We start from the raw sequence: 21611 nt of genomic DNA on the forward strand, positions 1-21611 counted from the left end.
AACCAAGCCCATAACAGCTCAGCTATTATATTTTGAGAGCTTGGGTCTATATTGTTCTATCCGCAAAATATTATTCTGATATAATTGTCTTTAAAGTTACAATCCCTCATTTGTATTTTTTAGCATTTTATTAGTGATCCCCATTAGCTGGTGCTTAAGCAACAGCTACTCTTCCTTGGGTCCAAACACATCAAGACACTTACATTACACAAAAAAAAGATAAAATAGTACATCGTACAACATCGCTACACCACTACATATCCACAACATAAAATACATGATACCACCATACAAGAATACAACAATGTACATGCGTGTAGAGTGTGTGCTAGCACCCATGTGTGTATGCATGTGTCTGTACCTGTGTGTGTGTTTCTTCACAGTCCCCGCTGTTCCATAAGGTGCATTTTTATCCGTTTTGTGATCTGATTCTACTGTTTGCATCAGTTACGTGATGTGGAATAGAGTTCCATGTACTCATGACTCTATGTAGTACTGTACACCTTCCATAGTCTGTTCTGGACTTGGGGATTGTGAAGAGACCTCTGGTGGCATGTCATGTGGGGTATGCATGGGTATCCGAGATGTGGGCTAGTAGTTTAAACAGACAGCTCGGTGCGTTCAGCTTGGCAACACTTCTTACAAAAACAAGTAGTGATGACATCAATCTCTCTTCCACTTTGAGATTAACATGCACATTTATTTATGTTACTAGGCAAGTCAGTTAAGAAAAAAATCTTATTTTCAATGACGGACTAGAAACAGTGGGTTAACTGCCTTGTTCAGGGGCAGAACAACAGATTTTTACCTAATCAGCTCTGGGATTCAATCTTGCAACCTTTCGATTACAAGTCCAATGCTCTAACCACTTGGCTACCTGCCAACCCTATCATTAATATTAGCTCTCCGTGTACATTTAAGGGCCAGCCGTGCTGCCCTGTTCTGAGGCAATTGTAGTTTTCCTAATTCCCTATTTGTGGCACCTGACCACACAACTGAACAGTAGTCCAGGTGTGACAAAACTAGGACCTGCAGGACCTGCCTTGTTGATAGTGTTGTTAAGAAGGCAGAGCAGCGCTTTATTACGGACAGACTTTGCCCCATCTTAGCTACTATTGTATCAACAGTTTTGACCATGACAGTTTACAATCCAGGGTTACTCCAAGCAGTTTAGTCACCTCAACTTGATAAATTTCCACATTATTAAGTACAAGATTTGGTTGAGGTTTAGGGTTTAGTGAATGATTTGTCCCAAATACAATGCTTTTAGTTTTTGAAATATTTAGGACTAACTTATTCCTTGCCACCCATTCTGAAACTAACAGCAGCTCTTTGTTAAGTTTTACAGTCATTTTAATCACTGTAGTAGCTGACGTGTATAGTGTTGAGTCATCTACACACATAAACAAATTGGCTTTACTCAAAGCCGGTGGCATGTCGTTAGTAGAGATTGAAAAAAGGTAAGGGGCCTTGACAACTGCCCTGGGGAATTCCTGATTTGACCTGGATTATGTTGGAGAGGCTTCCATTAAAGAACACCCTCTGTGTTCTGTTAGACAGGTAACTCTTTATCCACAATATAGCAGGGGGTGTAAAGCCATAACACTTGTGTTTTTCCAGCAGCAGACTATGATTGATAATGTCAAAAGCCGCACAAACTTTTTATCATCAATTTCTCTCAGCCAATCATCAGTCATTTGTGTAAGTGCTTTGCTTGTTTAATGTCCTTCCCTATAAGCGTGCTGAATCCCATCCTCCTTAATAAAACGTGTTTTGTTTCCTAAAGGTATCGAAATTGTCAAAAAAAGTTATACTCTTTGAGATGCAATAATCACGTAGCCAGTTGTGAAATTGAAAGAATCCTGCTAAAGCATTCAATGCCATGAATCAGAGAGGGCACAGAGCCAGATATGATTGGGGGATACCTATACAACCTGTACAACTGAATGCATTCAACTGAAATGTGTCTTCCGCATTTAAACAGAGAATCAATAATCTCTTTCAAATCCAGTTTAAATTGTTCAGAACTGCCCTTCGTTGATTTGAATGGTGTGAGCAATTTTTTATCTTGTAATCTTTTGAACTTAACAACATGAACTGGGGTATTTAGAGTAATTTATAGGTAGAGAACATTGAACAGAACACAGACTACTACCAATGTGCTATCATGAGAATGATTATTGAGAGACCCCTTGATAAGTAAATATATTAGCTGTTGCTATCGAAGTCGTTCCAAAGGCTAAGTTTAACCGAACAAATTAAATCTAACCATACTTTACACATCATATATCATGAATGATACTATTTAGGCCTATATAAGCATTTGCAAAGTCATCAACAGCAATTATTTCAATTCAACACAGGGTTCAACTGAAAAATAAACAATACATATAGGCCTATGGTTTCAAGCTTTGGTTGATTTCAAAAGTATTCTTCAAGTTAATCATTAAGACTCTATGTTGGATTCATGTCGCCATTTCAAAAATCTAAGTTAAATCCAACTTTATCTAAAGTGCATTCAAAGTTAGATTAAATGTTGTCCTATTTTTTTACTTTGACTTTAGGTTGAGATGGAGACGTGAATCCAATTACTAACTGGAAGACAAACTGCATATTGAATTTGTGTTTGGTTGTTAATGCAACCAAATATCAACATTTGAAGAAGATTTACAATATCTTCTGCTTAAATAGTTATATCTGTGCCACTGACTTAGTCTGGTTTTAATTCCAGTTTGTCTACAAACAAACATCTAAGTTTAAAGAATAGGACTAAATGCAATCAAACTTTAAATGAACTTTAAATAAAGTTTAACTTTATTTAGTCTTAGTCTTTAACTTGATTCTTGGTTGAGATGGAGATGTAAATCCAGCATATAATTTCTTAATTTGTAGACAAACTGGAATTTGTTGACAACCAAACACATTTCAATATAACTTTTGCACTACAGTAAATAGCCTATCAACAAGTTAACATATTAAATGTTGGATTCTCGTCTCCAACTAAACCAAAAATAAGTTCAAGAATAGGATTAAGCCAGTGGCTCAGATGAAACTATCCAAACATTAGATACCCTTTAAATGTCGATATTTGATTGTGCTGTCAACCAAACACAATTCAATAATCTTTGTAATACAGTAAACAGCCTAAAGCTGAGGCTATCTTAGAATCGAATGTAAGAGTATTTATTCAACCTTAAAATCAGTAACACATCCATTGCCACTTTTTGAGGTTAGCCTACTGTAACTATAAATGTCTTCTTATGTCATCATAGAAAGTGTGCATGTTCAAGATGATAGCATGTAAAGGTTGCAGGTCTGTGTAGAGCTTCACAATTGCTATAATAATCTGTGTAGAATCTTGAACATCATTGATTACTTACACTATGTAAACAGGCAATCCAGGTAATTTGGTTGTGCTAATACATGAAGTACAGTGATAACACATTAAGTTGTTGAATAAATACAAAGTATCTGTCATTGTATAACCATTTGCAATTTGGTGTACCTTAAATGGCTGAACGCATAGTGATAACACTTTGGGAATTCAGGAAACTTCTGGCTGTCTTTTTGAAATCTCATTGACTAACGTCTCAACCAAATGTTACCCACATGTCCACGTTTAAATGACGTGGCGTGCCCAATGAAAGGTTTGTGGTCTGTTCCAGCAGAAGATTGGAGTTGCATGGGAATTGCTTGGCCTTTGCTCACTTCTTTTCCCATAGCAAGCTTCCCTATGACATCATAGAGCAGAGGCTGTTTATGTACAGTAATTATCAAAGGAAGGCTGATCCTAAAAGAGTAAAAGAGAAATGATGCATCTGTGTTTTGGCAACAAACAGAATAAGAGCCAATGTGCAAAGGTGAACCACAACTCAAGCTGAATAAAGAGCTTTGCAGTCTGATCACTGTTACATGGTTTCAAGTTTTAATTGCACATGCACCTGTACAGTGAAATGCCTTTGTTGCCTCTAACCCCAACAACGCAGTAATCAATAACAATATAATAGAAAAAATAATAAGGTAGAACAAAAACACAAGATATAAAAATAAGAAGTACACAATAAAGTAAGTCAGCATACTATACTGAACAAAAATATAAACTGTCACACCCTGATCTGTTTTGCCTGTCTTTGTGCTTGTCTCCACCCCCCTCCATGTCACCCTTTTTTCCCATTATCCACAGTGTATTTATAAACTCAGCGAAAAAAGAAATGTCCTCTCACTGCCTACTGCGTTGATTTTCAGCAAAAAAATAAAATAAAGGATTTTCAGCAAATGTGTAAATACTTGCATGAACATAACAAGATTCAACAACTGAGACATAAACTGAACAAGTTCCACAGACATGTGACTAACAGAAATTGAATAATGTGTCCCTGAACAAAGGGGGGGGTCAAAATGAAAAGTAACAGTCAGTATCTGGTGTGGCCACCAGCTGCATTAACTACTGCAGTGCATCTCCTCCTCATGGACTGCACCAGATTTGCCAGTTCTTGCTGTGAGATGTTACCCCACTCTTCCACCAAGGCACCTGCAAGTTCCCAGGAATTTCTGGGGGGAATGGCCCTAGCCCTCACCCTCTGATCCAACAGGTCTCAGATGTGCTCAATAGGATTGAGATCCAGTCTCATAGCTGGAATCACACACAGAACGAGCGGTATGGCTGGTGGCATTGTCATGCTGGAGGGTCATGTCAGGATGAGCCTGCATGAAGGGTACCACATGAGGGAGGAGGATGTTTTCCCCGTAATGCACAGCGTTGAGATTGCCTGCAATGACAACAAGCTCAGTCCGATGATGCTGTAACACACCGCCCCAGGCCATGACGGACCATCCACCTCCAAATCGATCTCGCTCCAGAGTGCAGGCCTCAGTGTAATGCTCATTTCTTCGACGATAAAAGCGAAACCGACCATCACCCCTGGTGAGACAAAACCGCGACTCATCAGTGAAGAGCACTTTTTGCCAGTCCTGTCTGTCCCAGCAACAGTGGGTTTGTGCCCATAGGCAACGTTGTTGCCGGTGATGTCTGGTGAGGACCTAGCTTACAACAGGACCACAAGCCCTCAGTCCAGCCTCTCTCAGTCTATTGCGAACAGTCTGAGCACTGATTGTGCTTTCCTGGTGTAACTCGGGCAGTTGTTGTCTCACAGTGCAATTTATTGCCCTGGCCACATCTGCAGTCCTCATGCCTCCTTTCAGTATGCCTAAGGCACGTTCACGCAGATGAGGAGGGACCCTGGGCATCTTTCTTTTGGTGTTTAGTAGAAAGGCCTCTTTAGTGTTCTAAGTTTTCATAACTGTGACCTAATTGCCTACCGTCTGTAAGCTGTTAGTGTCTTAACAACCATTACACAGGTGCATGTTCATTAATTGTTTATGGTTCATTGAACAAGCATGGTAAACAGTATTTAAACACTTTACAATGAAGATCTGTGAAGTTATTTGGATTTTTACCAATTATCTTTGAAAGACAGGGTCCTGAAAAAGGGACGTTTCGTTTTTTGCTGAGTTTACCTGTGTTCTCTGTTTGTCTGTTGCCAGTTAATTTTGTTTGTCAAGCCTACGAGCGTTTTTCTCCTTGCTCCTGTCTGTTTCTAGTTCCTGTTTTCATGGTTTTGACCATTCTGCCTGCCCTGAGCCTGCCTGCCGTTTCTGTATCTTGTCACACCACCCTGGTTTACTGACCTCTGCCTGCCCTTGACCTATCGTTTTTCCTGCCCCCTGTTCTAGTAATGCACTTTTGTTACTTCAACATTGGCTGCATCTGGGTCTTCCCTGAAACGTGAGAAACGCAACATGCAACAATTTCAAAGATTTTACTGCGTTGCAGTTCATTTAAGGAAATCAGTCAGTTTAAATAAATATATTAGGCCCCAATCTATGGATTTCACATGACTGGGAATACTGATATCAGGCGTGTGGATCAGAAAACCAGTCAGTATCTGGTGTGACCACCATTTGCCTCATGCAGCGCAACACATCTCCATCCCATAGAGTTGATCAGGCTGTTGATTGTGGCCTGTGGAATGTTGTCCCACTCCTCTTCCAATTGCTGTGCGAAGTTGATGGATGTTGGAAATAACTGGAACATCGATCAAGAGCATTCCAAACATGGGACCAACGCGTTGCATTTATTTTTTTGCTCGGTGTATAGTAGTTAGCAGTCTTATGGCATGGGATAGAAGCTGTTCCGGAGCCTGTTGGTGTCAGACTTGATGCATCAGTACCGCTTGCCATGCATAAGCAGAGAGAACAATTGTTACATCTGCTCCTGCCACGCCCTCTACTTCTCATCCTGTGTCTCCCTAACCTGCCGCCACTCCTCCAGTGCTCTCTCCCCCTCTCCCTGTGTGGGTGTATGTGGTTGTGTGAGTAGAGACAGGTGTGCTGGAGGTGGAGCAGATCCCCACCAGCTGCAACCTGTTCCATAATCAAGACCTCTACAAATACTCTTCCCCTGGCCTGCTTCCCCTGGCACCCCATCTCCCCCTGCTTTTCAATAAACACCTAGTTACCTTATCCCTGTCTCCTTGTCTGAGTCTTCACCTGGGTTCACCTGCTCCGCCCTGCCTAACAACAATGGCTTGGGTGGTTGGAGCCTTTCACGATTTTCCAGGCCTTCCTTTCACTCTGACTGATATAGAGGTTCTGAATGTCAAGGAGCTCTGCCCCAGTGATGTACTGGGCTGTCATTACCACCCTCTGTAGTGCCATGCAATCAAGGGCGGTGCTATTTCCATACCAAGCAGTGATGCTGCCAGTCAAGATGCTCTCACTGGTATAGCTGTAGAACGTTTTAAGGATTTTAGGGCCTAGGCCAAACATTTTCCACCTTATTCACAACTGTGAGCACGTGTGTGGACCATTTTAAGTTTTTAGAGATTTGGATACTGAGGAACTTGAAGATCTCGACCTGCTCCATTGCAGCCCATTGATGTGGATGGGGGCATGCTTACCCCCTGTTTTCTGTAGTCCACAATTAGCTCTTTGGTCTTACTGACGTTGAGGGAGAGGTTGTTGTTCCGGAGCCACACTGTCAGGTCACTGTCATCCTCCCTGTCGGCTGTCTCATCTGGCCTACCACCATTGTTTCATCAGCAAACTTGATGATGGTGTTGAAGTCATGGAAGAACAGGGAGTACATTAGGGGACAAAGCACACACCCCTGTGGAGCCCCTGTGTTGAGGGTCAGCATGGCGGAGGTGATGTTTTCTACCCTCACCACCTGGGTTCAGCCCGTCAGGAAGTCCAGGATCCAGTTGCAGAGTCCTAAGCTTTGTTACGAGCTTGGAGGGGACAATGGTTTTGAACACTGAGCTGAAGTCAATGAACAGCATTCTCACATAGTTATTCAAATCAAATCAAATCAAAATGTATTTGTCACATGCACATGGTTAGCAGATGTTAATGCGAGTGTAGCGAAATGCTTGTGCTTCTAGTTCCGGCCATGCAGTAATATCTAACAAGTCATCTAACAATTCCACAACAACTACCTAATACACACAAGTGTAAAGGAATGAGTAAAGGAATAAGAATATGTACATAACAATATATGAATAGGTGATGGCCGAACAGCATAGGCAAGATGCAGTTGATGGTATAGAGTACAGTATATACATATGAGATGAGTAATGTAGGGTATGTAAACATTATATAAAGTGGCATTGTTTAAAGTGCCTACTGATACATTTATTACATCAATTTTTCCATTATTAAAGTGGCTAGAGTTGAGTCAGTATGTTGGCAGCAGCCACTCAATGTTAGTGATGGCTGTTTAACAGTCTGATGGCCTTGAGATAGAAGCTGTTTATCCGTCTCTCGGTCCCCACTTTGATGCACCTGTACTGACCTCTCCTTCTGGATGATAGTGGGGTGAACAGGCAGTGGCTCGGGTGGTTGTTGTCCTTCATGATCTTTTTGGCCTTCCTGTGACATCGGGTGGTGTAGGTGTCCTGGAGGGCAGGTAGTTTGCCCCCTGATACAACTACTGTCCCGTCTATGTGGATAGGGGGCTGCTCCCTCTGCTGTTTCCTAAAGTCATCGTCATCTCCTTTGTTTTGTTGACATTGAGTGTGAGGTTATTTTCCTGACACCACGCTCCGAGGGCCCTCACCTCCTCCCTGTAGGCCGTCTCGTTGTTTTTGGTAATCAAGCCTACCACTGTAGTGTCGTCTGTAAACTTGACGCAGTCGTGGGTGAACAGGGAGTACAGGAGAATGCACCCTTGTGGGGCCCCAGTGTTGAGGTTCAGCGGGGTGGAGATGTTGTTACCTACCCTCACCACCTGAGGGCGGCCCGTCAGGAAGTCCAGGACCCAGTTGCACAGGGCGGGGTCGAGACCCAGGGTCTCGAGCTTGATGACGAGTTTGGAGGGTACTATGGCGTTAAATGCTGAGCTATAGTTGATGATCAGAATTCTTACATAAGTATTCCTCTTCTCCAGATGGGTTAGGGCAGTGTGCAGTGTGATTGCGATTGCGTCATCTGTGGACCTATTGGGGCGGTAAGCATATTGGAGTGGGTCTAGGGTGTCACCGCGACTCATCAGTGAAGAGCACTTTTTGCCAGTCCTGTCTGTCCCAGCAAGGGTCAGAGGGTCATGTCAGGATGAGCCTGCATGAAGGGTACCACATGAGGGAGGAGGATGTTTTCCCCGTAATGCACAGCGTTGAGATTGCCTGCAATGACAACAAGCTCAGTCCGATGATGCTGTAACACACCGCCCCAGGCCATGACGGACCATCCACCTCCAAATCGATCTCGCTCCAGAGTGCAGGCCTCAGTGTAATGCTCATTTCTTCGACGATAAAAGCGAAACCGACCATCACCCCTGGTGAGACAAAACCGCGACTCATCAGTGAAGAGCACTTTTTGCCAGTCCTGTCTGTCCCAGCAACAGTGGGTTTGTGCCCATAGGCAACGTTGTTGCCGGTGATGTCTGGTGAGGACCTAGCTTACAACAGGACCACAAGCCCTCAGTCCAGCCTCTCTCAGTCTATTGCGAACAGTCTGAGCACTGATTGTGCTTTCCTGGTGTAACTCGGGCAGTTGTTGTCTCACAGTGCAATTTATTGCCCTGGCCACATCTGCAGTCCTCATGCCTCCTTTCAGTATGCCTAAGGCACGTTCACGCAGATGAGGAGGGACCCTGGGCATCTTTCTTTTGGTGTTTAGTAGAAAGGCCTCTTTAGTGTTCTAAGTTTTCATAACTGTGACCTAATTGCCTACCGTCTGTAAGCTGTTAGTGTCTTAACAACCATTACACAGGTGCATGTTCATTAATTGTTTATGGTTCATTGAACAAGCATGGTAAACAGTATTTAAACACTTTACAATGAAGATCTGTGAAGTTATTTGGATTTTTACCAATTATCTTTGAAAGACAGGGTCCTGAAAAAGGGACGTTTCGTTTTTTGCTGAGTTTACCTGTGTTCTCTGTTTGTCTGTTGCCAGTTAATTTTGTTTGTCAAGCCTACGAGCGTTTTTCTCCTTGCTCCTGTCTGTTTCTAGTTCCTGTTTTCATGGTTTTGACCATTCTGCCTGCCCTGAGCCTGCCTGCCGTTTCTGTATCTTGTCACACCACCCTGGTTTACTGACCTCTGCCTGCCCTTGACCTATCGTTTTTCCTGCCCCCTGTTCTAGTAATGCACTTTTGTTACTTCAACATTGGCTGCATCTGGGTCTTCCCTGAAACGTGAGAAACGCAACATGCAACAATTTCAAAGATTTTACTGCGTTGCAGTTCATTTAAGGAAATCAGTCAGTTTAAATAAATATATTAGGCCCCAATCTATGGATTTCACATGACTGGGAATACTGATATCAGGCGTGTGGATCAGAAAACCAGTCAGTATCTGGTGTGACCACCATTTGCCTCATGCAGCGCAACACATCTCCATCCCATAGAGTTGATCAGGCTGTTGATTGTGGCCTGTGGAATGTTGTCCCACTCCTCTTCCAATTGCTGTGCGAAGTTGATGGATGTTGGAAATAACTGGAACATCGATCAAGAGCATTCCAAACATGGGACCAACGCGTTGCATTTATTTTTTTGCTCGGTGTATAGTAGTTAGCAGTCTTATGGCATGGGATAGAAGCTGTTCCGGAGCCTGTTGGTGTCAGACTTGATGCATCAGTACCGCTTGCCATGCATAAGCAGAGAGAACAATTGTTACATCTGCTCCTGCCACGCCCTCTACTTCTTATCCTGTGTCTCCCTAACCTGCCGCCACTCCTCCAGTGCTCTCTCCCCCTCTCCCTGTGTGGGTGTATGTGGTTGTGTGAGTAGAGACAGGTGTGCTGGAGGTGGAGCAGATCCCCACCAGCTGCAACCTGTTCCATAATCAAGACCTCTACAAATACTCTTCCCCTGGCCTGCTTCCCCTGGCACCCCATCTCCCCCTGCTTTTCAATAAACACCTTAGTTACCTTATCCCTGTCTCCTTGTCTGAGTCTTCACCTGGGTTCACCTGCTCCGCCCTGCCTAACAACAATGGCTTGGGTGGTTGGAGCCTTTCACGATTTTCCAGGCCTTCCTTTCACTCTGACTGATATAGAGGTTCTGAATGTCAAGGAGCTCTGCCCCAGTGATGTACTGGGCTGTCATTACCACCCTCTGTAGTGCCATGCAATCAAGGGCGGTGCTATTTCCATACCAAGCAGTGATGCTGCCAGTCAAGATGCTCTCACTGGTATAGCTGTAGAACGTTTTAAGGATTTTAGGGCCTAGGCCAAACATTTTCCACCTTATTCACAACTGTGAGCACGTGTGTGGACCATTTTAAGTTTTTAGAGATTTGGATACTGAGGAACTTGAAGATCTCGACCTGCTCCATTGCAGCCCATTGATGTGGATGGGGGCATGCTTACCCCCTGTTTTCTGTAGTCCACAATTAGCTCTTTGGTCTTACTGACGTTGAGGGAGAGGTTGTTGTTCCGGAGCCACACTGTCAGGTCACTGTCATCCTCCCTGTCGGCTGTCTCATCTGGCCTACCACCATTGTTTCATCAGCAAACTTGATGATGGTGTTGAAGTCATGGAAGAACAGGGAGTACATTAGGGGACAAAGCACACACCCCTGTGGAGCCCCTGTGTTGAGGGTCAGCATGGCGGAGGTGATGTTTTCTACCCTCACCACCTGGGTTCAGCCCGTCAGGAAGTCCAGGATCCAGTTGCAGAGTCCTAAGCTTTGTTACGAGCTTGGAGGGGACAATGGTTTTGAACACTGAGCAGAAGTCAATGAACAGCATTCTCACATAGTTATTCAAATCAAATCAAATCAAAATGTATTTGTCACATGCACATGGTTAGCAGATGTTAATGCGAGTGTAGCGAAATGCTTGTGCTTCTAGTTCCGGCCATGCAGTAATATCTAACAAGTCATCTAACAATTCCACAACAACTACCTAATACACACAAGTGTAAAGGAATGAGTAAAGGAATAAGAATATGTACATAACAATATATGAATAGGTGATGGCCGAACAGCATAGGCAAGATGCAGTTGATGGTATAGAGTACAGTATATACATATGAGATGAGTAATGTAGGGTATGTAAACATTATATAAAGTGGCATTGTTTAAAGTGCCTACTGATACATTTATTACATCAATTTTTCCATTATTAAAGTGGCTAGAGTTGAGTCAGTATGTTGGCAGCAGCCACTCAATGTTAGTGATGGCTGTTTAACAGTCTGATGGCCTTGAGATAGAAGCTGTTTATCCGTCTCTCGGTCCCCACTTTGATGCACCTGTACTGACCTCTCCTTCTGGATGATAGTGGGGTGAACAGGCAGTGGCTCGGGTGGTTGTTGTCCTTCATGATCTTTTTGGCCTTCCTGTGACATCGGGTGGTGTAGGTGTCCTGGAGGGCAGGTAGTTTGCCCCCTGATACAACTACTGTCCCGTCTATGTGGATAGGGGGCTGCTCCCTCTGCTGTTTCCTAAAGTCATCGTCATCTCCTTTGTTTTGTTGACATTGAGTGTGAGGTTATTTTCCTGACACCACGCTCCGAGGGCCCTCACCTCCTCCCTGTAGGCCGTCTCGTTGTTTTTGGTAATCAAGCCTACCACTGTAGTGTCGTCTGTAAACTTGACGCAGTCGTGGGTGAACAGGGAGTACAGGAGAATGCACCCTTGTGGGGCCCCAGTGTTGAGGTTCAGCGGGGTGGAGATGTTGTTACCTACCCTCACCACCTGAGGGCGGCCCGTCAGGAAGTCCAGGACCCAGTTGCACAGGGCGGGGTCGAGACCCAGGGTCTCGAGCTTGATGACGAGTTTGGAGGGTACTATGGCGTTAAATGCTGAGCTATAGTTGATGATCAGAATTCTTACATAAGTATTCCTCTTCTCCAGATGGGTTAGGGCAGTGTGCAGTGTGATTGCGATTGCGTCATCTGTGGACCTATTGGGGCGGTAAGCATATTGGAGTGGGTCTAGGGTGTCAGGTAGGGTGGAGGTGATATGGTCCTTGACTAGTCTCTCAAAGCACTTCATGATGACGGAAGTGAGTGCTACGGAGTGATAGTCATTTAGCTCAGTTACCTTAGCTTTCTTGGGAACAGGAACAATGGTGGCCCTCTTGAAGCATGTGGGAACAGCAGACTGGGATAAGGATTGATTGAATATGTCCGTAAACACACCAGCCAGCTGGTCTGCGCATGCTCTGAGGACGTAGCTGGGGATGCCGTCTGGGCCTGCAGCCTTGCGAGGATTAACACATTTAAATGTTTTACTCACGTTGGCTGCAGTGAAGGAGAGCCCGCAGGTTTTGGTAGTGGGCCGTGTCAGTGGCACTATATTGTCCTCAAAGCGAGCAAAGTAGTTGTTTAATCTGTCTGGGAGTCCGTGATCCTTTTGTGGTCCGTGATTGACTGTAGACCCTGCCACATACCTCTCGTGTCTGAGCCGTTGAATTGCGACTCTACTTTGTCTCTATACTTACGCTTAGCTTGTTTGATTGCCTTACGGCGGGAATAACTACACTGTTTGTATTCGGTCATGTTTCCAGTTACCTTGCCCTGATTAAAAGCTGTGGTTCGCACTTTCAGTTTTGTACGAATGCTGCCATCAATCCATGGTTTCTGGTTGGGGAATGTTTTAATAGACACTGTGGGTACAACATCACTTGCCGATGCACTCGCTAATAAACTCGCTCACCGAATCAGCGTATTCATCAATTTTGTTGTTCGACGCTATGCGGAACATATCCCAGTCCACATGATCAAAGCAATCTTGATACATGGAATCCGATTGGTCGACCAGCGTTGAACAGATCTGAGCGCGGGTGCTTCCTGTTTTAGTTTCTGTCTATAGGCTGGGAGCAACAAAATGGAGTTGTGGTCAGCTTTTCTGAAAGGAGGGCGGGGGAGGGCCTAATACACGTTGCGGAAGTTAGAATAACAACGATCCAGGGTTTTGCCAGTCCGGGTCGCGCAATCGATATGCTGATAGAATTTAGGGAGCCTTGTTTTTAGATTAGCCTTGTTACAATCCCCAGCTTCAATAAATGCAGCCTCAGGATATGTGGTTTCCAGTTTACATAGAGTCGAATTAAGTTCTTTCTGGGTCGTCGATGTGTCTGCTTGGGGGGAATATACACGACTGTGATTATGATCGAATAGAATCCTCTTGGTAGATAATGTGGTCGGCATTTGATTGTGAGGAATTCTAAGTCAGGTGAACAAAAGAACTTGAGTTCCTATATGTTGTTATGATCACATCACGTCTCGTTAATCATAAGGCATACACCCCCGCCCTTCTTCTTACCAGAGAGATGCTTGTTTCTGCGTGAAGAAGCCTGGTGGCTGTATCGACTCCGATAGCGTGTCTCGAGTGAGCCATGTTTCCGTGAAACAAAGAACGCTAGTCTCTGATGTCTCTCTGGAAGGCAACCCTTGCTCGGATTTCGTCTACCTTGTTGTCAAGAAACTGGACATTGGCGAGTAGTATACTCGGGAGCGGTGCCCGATGTGCCCGTCTACGGAGCCTGACCAGAAGACCGCTCTGTCTGCCCCTTCTGCGGCGCCATTGTTTTGGGTCGCCGGCTGGGATCCGATCCATTGTCCTTGGGTGGTGGGCCAAACAGAGAATCCGCTTCGGGAAAGTCGTATTCCTGGTCGTAATGTTGGTGAGTTGACGTTGCTCTTTTATCCAATAGTTCCTCCCGACTGTATGTAATAAATCCTACGATTTCCTGGGGTAACAAATAAATAACACATGAAAAATAGGAACGAGAAGCGAGGCGGCCATCTCTGTCGGCGCCGGAAGTATTCCTCTTATCTAGGTAGGTCAGGGCAGCATGGAGTGCAATTGAGATTGCGTCGTCTATGGATCTGTTTGGGTGGTATGCAAATTGGAGTAGGTCTAGGGTTTCTGGGATAATCTCCTCTAGAAAACAGAGAAAAGCAAACCAACATGTTTGGTCAGCCCACTGTGCCTTGCCCAACCAAGGGCAAGTCAACGACACTCTCCATCTTTTTTTATGGCCGTGTTTTCAGTTGCTGTTATAAGAGTCATTCTTATCAGGGCGAGGAGACTGTGAATATATTGTAAAATGTTCCATATCTGATATCTAAAGAATGTCCATGTCTTTGGACTGGGGGGAAATTGAATCATAAGCCATAAGCCATAAGAATAGTTTAGCAAAATACTGTAGAATACTGTAGAATGGGGTGTAATAAAAAAAGGCAGTCTCAACACCACCTACGTACAATGTGTTTAAGTTTAAGCATAGCCCCTAATTTGAAAGCAGACATTCTTATGGTAATCTTTAAAACAACACTGTTGATGACTACAGAGGCACATGAAACATTTGAATCAACATTTTATTAAAAGCAGAGGGGACATCTTCATGTCCTCAAATGGAACATAAATACAAAAAATATGTACATATGGCAGAGACAAATAGAAGCGTAGCGGATAGGTCTGGACCAAGTTTATCCTCATAAGGTATGAGAAAATAGAGGAAATCAACTATTTTTGGAGAACAGTGGGGACCTTGTTACCCTCTTACTACAGAGATGGAGATGAATCATTTGGACCACGACCCATCCTGGGTTAGGTTCACAACCCCTTGAGGTACAAAGAAGAGCTACTCGCTAATATTAATATGTTTACAAATGGAGTCCCAAAGAAGAAGAGCAACTAAAATGTCCATTGTGGAACATCAGTTAGGCAACATATATGTACAGTACGTTAGATCTTACTATAAGCCGTTTTTGTTTAGTTTCCTCAGTTTGCACCCGTCTTTGGTCTGCTGGGTCTGTAACAGAATAACTCTGATATCCACAACTGAATAAAATACACACAAGGCATTTTTGTTGCAAATACACTAACCTTTAAAAAATGATCAGCAAAAAAATATGCAATGTACATACTGTACAGTTTAAGTATAGCTTGTCACTAAAATAATAAAAAGTGCTTAAAATCAATATACTTGCGCAGAAGATTACATCCTCAATCTTCCGCAGGAATTACAAATAATTTCCAATGGGGTACACAGGACAGTTGTAGTATACAAGTTTCACCACAATGGGGCAGTAAACCAGCAGAATATGAGACATCTGTTGAAGATGATTGGAAATTGAAGACCAACAGCTGTGGCATTTTAGCAGGAGTTCCCTGCAAAACAGGATTCTGTGTGCATAGGCTGTGCATCTACTCCCTTCCTGTCCTAAAAAGTCCCCTGATCCATCTACTCAATTTCTCCCTTGAATTTCTCCCTAAAATGTGCTTTTTTTGATTTTGTATACTATTATCCATAAAATGTATTTTCACTGTATCTTTTACTATTTTGATAAATTGATATATTGTTTGAAAACCTGTTTGGTTGTGCTCCAGAGGACATTAACTCAATAATGAAGAGACCTTAACTAACCATGTTGTTGCCACCGAAAACTGTAGCCAATACTGTTTGCTACACCAATAATACCAGCAGCATTCATCGTCATCCTTCAAACCGAATACTATTCTATCATGCACTTTGAACCCACAGACCCCTGACACTTGGGAATACAATCTGAGTCAGAGAAAAACTGATTAAGGCAGTAAATGGGGTAAATATGAATATCTGTTATTTCTTGTTGGCGTCTCAATCCCTAGCGAAACACCCCAAACCATAATTCACATAAATGTATCATATACATTCCATTTCATCATTATCGGATTTACACACATTTCAAACCTAAACAGATTCACAATAGCTGAAAGGGGGCCACATATTGCACATAGGGTTCGGATCTTGCATCACACATCAACCTAATTTACTTTCACCCCTTCACAGATCTCCTCAGGTGGTGGCCCATTTCTCCTCTTTCTCTCCACCTTCTATGAGGCAGACTCCCCGAGGGATGTGTGCTTGGGTCCCTAGCTGGAGTCTCCGGAGGGTGGTTCTGGGTCGGAGTCGGGCCCATCCTGTTCATCTGATGGGAGGTGGACCCGCTGCTCGTCCATGCGCTTGGCCTGTACCCTCTGGATCAGACTAAAGAAGTCCTCGTCAGGCACCGTGGGGGCCCGGGGCCCCCCTTCTGGTGGGGAACACCGTTGGTCATCGATCCTGGAGGACTGGAAGCAGACACAGAGAGTGAGAGAGAGGGAGAGACAGACATCTAAAATAGCAAGTCCTGCAGTTATGAATCCTGCATAGCCTGAGATACAGTATGCACAAACATTTGAGTATTTTACCTAAATCATGCATTGATTGATGGTACCAGAGACTCAACACAAACATTTGAGTTATTTGCGCAGATCTTAGGTTAAGATTCAACCCATAGAGATGCTGAAGCAGTGAGACATGGCCCTCCCTACCTGGCACTTCATGAGCATGTTGAAGAAGTCATCGCTTGGCTCCTGGGGGTCTGCATCGACACACAGGTGGCCCAGGTTGTTATGGGTGATCCTGAGGCCGGGTAAGTTGCTGACGCTGACCCGCTGGTCGTCCAGGCGACGGCTCTGGGAACTGACGATCAGGTCAAATAGCTCCTCTGTCTGGGGTGACGTGATGAGTGTAGGGTCTGAGAAGCACAAGAGGAGGATAACTATATTGTACTGTCATTGACAGAAGATATTCCAAGCCACACATTCCTGACTAGAGACCATTGCTTTGAGTGAATCATGCATTGACGTCAAATCAAGTCGCTGGAAGTAATGACGGTCCCAAGTAGTATTAGTGATGCTTTAGCTTTAGACCGCCGTCACAGTCATTAACCTACCTAGCATTTCATTGAGAGAGACGGCCCCTCCGTTCTCGCCATTTTCTCCATTCTCTTCGTTCAGGTCGTCTAGGTGGCAGCGCTGGTCGTCCATGCGGCTGCTCTGGAACTTGCTGAGAAGGTCGAAGAAGCAGTCCTCATCGGAGGGGTCACGACCTAGCTTCTGAAACAGAGGGACATTGTTGCTAAGTGATGTAACAGGCGCACAAAGTGCATTGGGAAAGTATTCAGAGCCCTTGGCGTTTTCCCCATTTTGTTACGTTAGATGGATGCCAAGAGTGTGCAAAGCTGTCATCAAGGCCAAGGGTGGCTACTTTGAAGAATCTCAAATATAAAATATATTTAGATTTGTTTAACACTTTATTGGTTTCTACATGATTCCATATGTGTTATTTCATAGTTCTGATGTCTTCACTATTATTCTACAATGTAGGAAATAGTAAAAAATAAATAAAAACCATTGAAAGAATAGGTGTGTCCAAACTTTTGACTGGTACTGTATATACATTTGCAAACATTTCAGAAAACCTGTTTTTGCTTTGTCATTATGGGGTATTGTGTGCAAATTGATAAGGACAAAAATAAATGTAATCGATTTTAGAATTAGGCTGTAACGTAACAAAATGTGGAAAACGGGAAGGGGTCTGAATACTTTCTGAATGCACTGTATTTCCACATACACTGACCCACTTGTCTCTTGTATCCTGTTTATGTGGTTTCTGTTTGGCTTGTTTAACAGGATCCCTGGTTTGGGGCAGTTGGTGTTCCAGATAGAGGAGAACATTTGCTTCGCATATCAAGTACTATTGAACTGCTGCGAAATGACCATGCAGTATGTCCTGGTATTAGAGTGTCTAATGAGTCACATGGCCAAATAGATACACAGTCTGTCTGTTTGTCTCCATTGACTATTGGCTATTAGATTCTCCAATTGTTGCCCAATGCAATCAGTGGCAGTACAATTATTGGCTCTTTGCCATTATGGTGACCTGTACCATTATATATTGAGTTGCTGTTGTTTGAGTTGTTCTCAACCTTTTCATAGCACTTTGGAAAAAAAATGGCTTCGATACTAACTGGAATAGCACATAACAGTGTTCTCACTATCTGACCAACTAGGATGCCTTCAAAAATTGCTGTTTGGTCATCAAACATAGTACAACCTCTCAATATAGTATTGAGTTTGGGGCAACAGGTCAGGTGTTAGAGCATTGGACTTGTTACAAGATCAAATCCCTGAGCTGACAAGGTAAACATCTGTTGTCCTGCCCCTGAACAAGGCCCACTGTTTCTAGGCTGTCATTTAAAATAAGAATTTGTTCTTAACTGACTTGCCAAGTTAAATAAAGGTATAAAATATAGTACACAAATAAAGCCTCCTCTGAGTATCAACATCCAGTACTGTGGCCATCTACAATATCAACATGATTCTCTGTATTGGTCAGTGTGTGATCCTGCCTCCATGTTGATGATAAAACCCTGGGCAGGTTAATGGCAGGCATTAAAGGCAGTGAGCCACAGGACACATCATGGATCAATAATGGCGGATGGTGTCCTTATCCTCCTCACCCTTTCCCCACCACGCCTCGCAGGCACACACACCATAATGTCCCAATCAACACCAAACATTATCTCCACAAAAATAGGACTGGATACACGTCCTGTACAAGGCAATTTTGTCTGGAAACAAATTTTAGATATTTTTTAATTTACGTTGATAATTAAGAACCTGTAAGTCTCAACTCGGTGCAGTGTGATTTGTACAAAGGCAACTATCAGTGAATAAGATCACCAGAATCTGGTCAGAGGCTACAATGTTCAGTAGTACGATACAACAGTGCTGTTGCTGTAGGCGGTCACATTTTCAGCAGATACTTTTCTTGTGAAAACTTTGGACCAAAATTAGGCTACACTTCAAACGTTTGCTTTCCTGGGCATCGTAAAATAATTAATTGCCACAAAATGTGTCTGCCTCTCTGGCAGAGCAAGAAACAGACATTTAGGCTAACAAAGTAAAGAAATTAGAGAGACTAGTTCAAGCAACACCATCATCCATCAAATGATCACACAGATAAAGAGTACAGTGAAGTGTCTTACCACACAAGCACCTCTCTTTCCCTTTCTTCACTCTTTCTCTCTCTCCGAGCGCTCTCCTCTTTCCCTCACTCTCCACACGCCGGACTCACACTCCCCTGCCTTCCCCCCTTCTCTCACCACTCTCCTCCTTTCCACCCTTCCCTCTCGGTGCTCTCTTTCCCCCATCCGTCCCCACTGACGCCTGTCCTCCTCATTACACCCTCCCCTCTTCCCCTTCTCCCATCTCTCATCGCTCCCCCCTCTCTCATTGCTCCCCCCTCTCTCATCGTTCCCCTCTCTCATCACCCCCCCTCATCTCTCCCTCTCTCCTAAATCCCCCTCTCTCCTAAATCCACCTCTCTCATTGCTCCCAATCACTTCTATGTCCCCCTCTCTCATCGCTCCCCCTTCTCTCCCTCTCTCATCGCTCCCCCCTTTTTCCTATATCCCCTCTGTCCTATATCCCCTCTCTCATCAGTCCCCCCTCTCTCATTGCTCCCCCCTCTTTCCTATATCCCACTCTCATCGCTCCCCCTCTCTTTCCTATATCCTCCTCTCTCCTATATCCCCCTCTCTCATCTCTCACCCTCTCTCATCGCTCCCCCTCTTTCCTATATTCCCCTCTCTCCTATGTCCCCCTCTCTCATTGCTCCCCCTCTCTCCTATATCCCCCATCTTTCATCGCTCCCCCCCTCTCCTATATCCCCCCATTCTCTCATCGCTCCCCCCTCTCTCATCGCTCCCCCCTCTCTCATCGCTCCCCCCTCTCCTATATCCCCCTCTCATCTCTCCCCCTCTGTCATCGCTCCCTCATCTCTCCTCTCATCGCTCCCCCTCTCTCCTCTCCCCCCTCTCTCATCGCTCCCCCTCTCTCCTATATCTCCCTCTCTCATCCTTCCCCTCTCTCCCATCTCCTCCTCTCTCTTTCTCTCTCTACCGCTCATTCATTCCTTCATTCATTCATATAATTATATATCCATCTTCCCCCTCCCTCTCTCTCTTCTGCAGGACATCTTTGTCCTAGCTGCAGCTCTCTCTCCCACTGTGGGAAAATAACTCATTATGAGGAGAGGGGGGTCCTCTGATGAAGGTCACATTGTCAGCCGAGGCATGGGGATGGGCAGAGAGTGCCCACTAACAAATCACGGGAAAAACAAACTCTGAGCACTGCCAAGAGACAGTTCCGGCAAGCACAATGGAACATCTCATTGGGTTCAATCAAGCCATCTATTTAATAATTGTATCTATAGCAGGAATAAATTAATATGGATCTCTCGTGAATACTATAAGTTCATTAAAATGCTATTCTGTGATCAATTCCCAAATTGACCAGCAAAAGAAGAAACATTCTGTGCGTCTTCCTGTGCCTCAGCTGATCTCCGCGTGATTGTAATTTTCTCCCCCTCCGAGCATAATGAGCTGTGACTTCCTGGATTCTGTCTGTTCTCCCCTTGCCTCTCTGTCTGGATCTTTCCTCTGCCTATGTATTGTTCAATTACTCAATTATGGTGAAGGGGAGCGAGAGAGTGAGGTGGAAGGAGAGAGTGTGTCAGTTGGGAGAGAGAGAAAGGTGGAAGTGAGAGGGGAAAGGACTCTCCCTAAATTAAATCAGTGTTGCTAAGGAAACCAGAACTCAAAGTTGCGCTGCTATCCTTAATAGACACACACAGAGGCACACAATGGTAACCATTGACATTTCACCACTTCCCAATGGCCGACCCCTTCCCCTCGCATTTTGTGATCAGAGTGACTTATGACCTAGTGTGAATTTTTTGGGACCAAGTACCCTTTTTATTGTCAGTTCAATATATTATTGAGTCTAGTTATGGAATAAAGAGAGAGATGAGCAACAGAGGAAGTGCACCTTGTCTCCATACCATCCCACAATGGTACAACAGCTATTTTAGTCAGCCAATAAATAACAGGCATCCTTCACACAATGGCTTCCTCACTCTTTTCAACGGCAGTCCACTGATTACAACAATTAACAGCATCACAGAACCGAGATGCATGGTTGGTTGAGTCAGGCGCTGAATTACACAACCCCATTGGCTGAAGCTGGCCGATGATGTTCTAGGGATAAGGACAGCACAAAGGTGTATTGTTATGAACAATCTAGAGCAGTCAGAAAGGCCAGCAAGTTTACTTAGTGTTATTCCTGGAAGCGCCATCAGACATAGCACTCCTCTCTACCAGGAAGTAACCTAGAGACCTAGTATGGCCATTAACCCTCATTAAATCACATCATGTTTCACCTACAGCACTTTCCCTTGCCACTATCATCATATGACGTAAATCTGGATGCAAGGACCCTACAGAC

The 21611-nt window shown here is 44.2% G+C and overlaps 1 protein-coding gene across 3 annotated transcripts in view; it reads right to left on the bottom strand.

The window, feature by feature from the left end:
• Positions 1-14811: 14811 nt before the first annotated feature.
• LOC139408664 (G-protein-signaling modulator 1-like) overlaps positions 14812-21611 on the bottom strand; it is a 36622-nt gene continuing 29822 nt past the window's right edge. The window contains exons 12-14 of one of the 3 annotated variants that reach the window (XM_071152841.1): positions 17216-17378; positions 16812-17017; positions 14812-16568 (exon numbers count right to left, since the gene is read on the bottom strand). In XM_071152841.1, the coding sequence (XP_071008942.1) occupies positions 16371-16568; positions 16812-17017; positions 17216-17378 (567 nt within the window). In that variant the 3' untranslated portion in view covers positions 14812-16370. The remainder of the gene's footprint in view (positions 16569-16811; positions 17018-17215; positions 17379-21611) is intronic. The other 2 variants (XM_071152842.1, XM_071152840.1) reach the window with 2 other exon arrangements.

The sequence above is a fragment of the Oncorhynchus clarkii genome, chromosome 5 (genome assembly GCF_045791955.1).
Source record: "Oncorhynchus clarkii lewisi isolate Uvic-CL-2024 chromosome 5, UVic_Ocla_1.0, whole genome shotgun sequence".
Classification (NCBI taxonomy): Eukaryota; Metazoa; Chordata; class Actinopteri; order Salmoniformes; family Salmonidae; genus Oncorhynchus; species Oncorhynchus clarkii.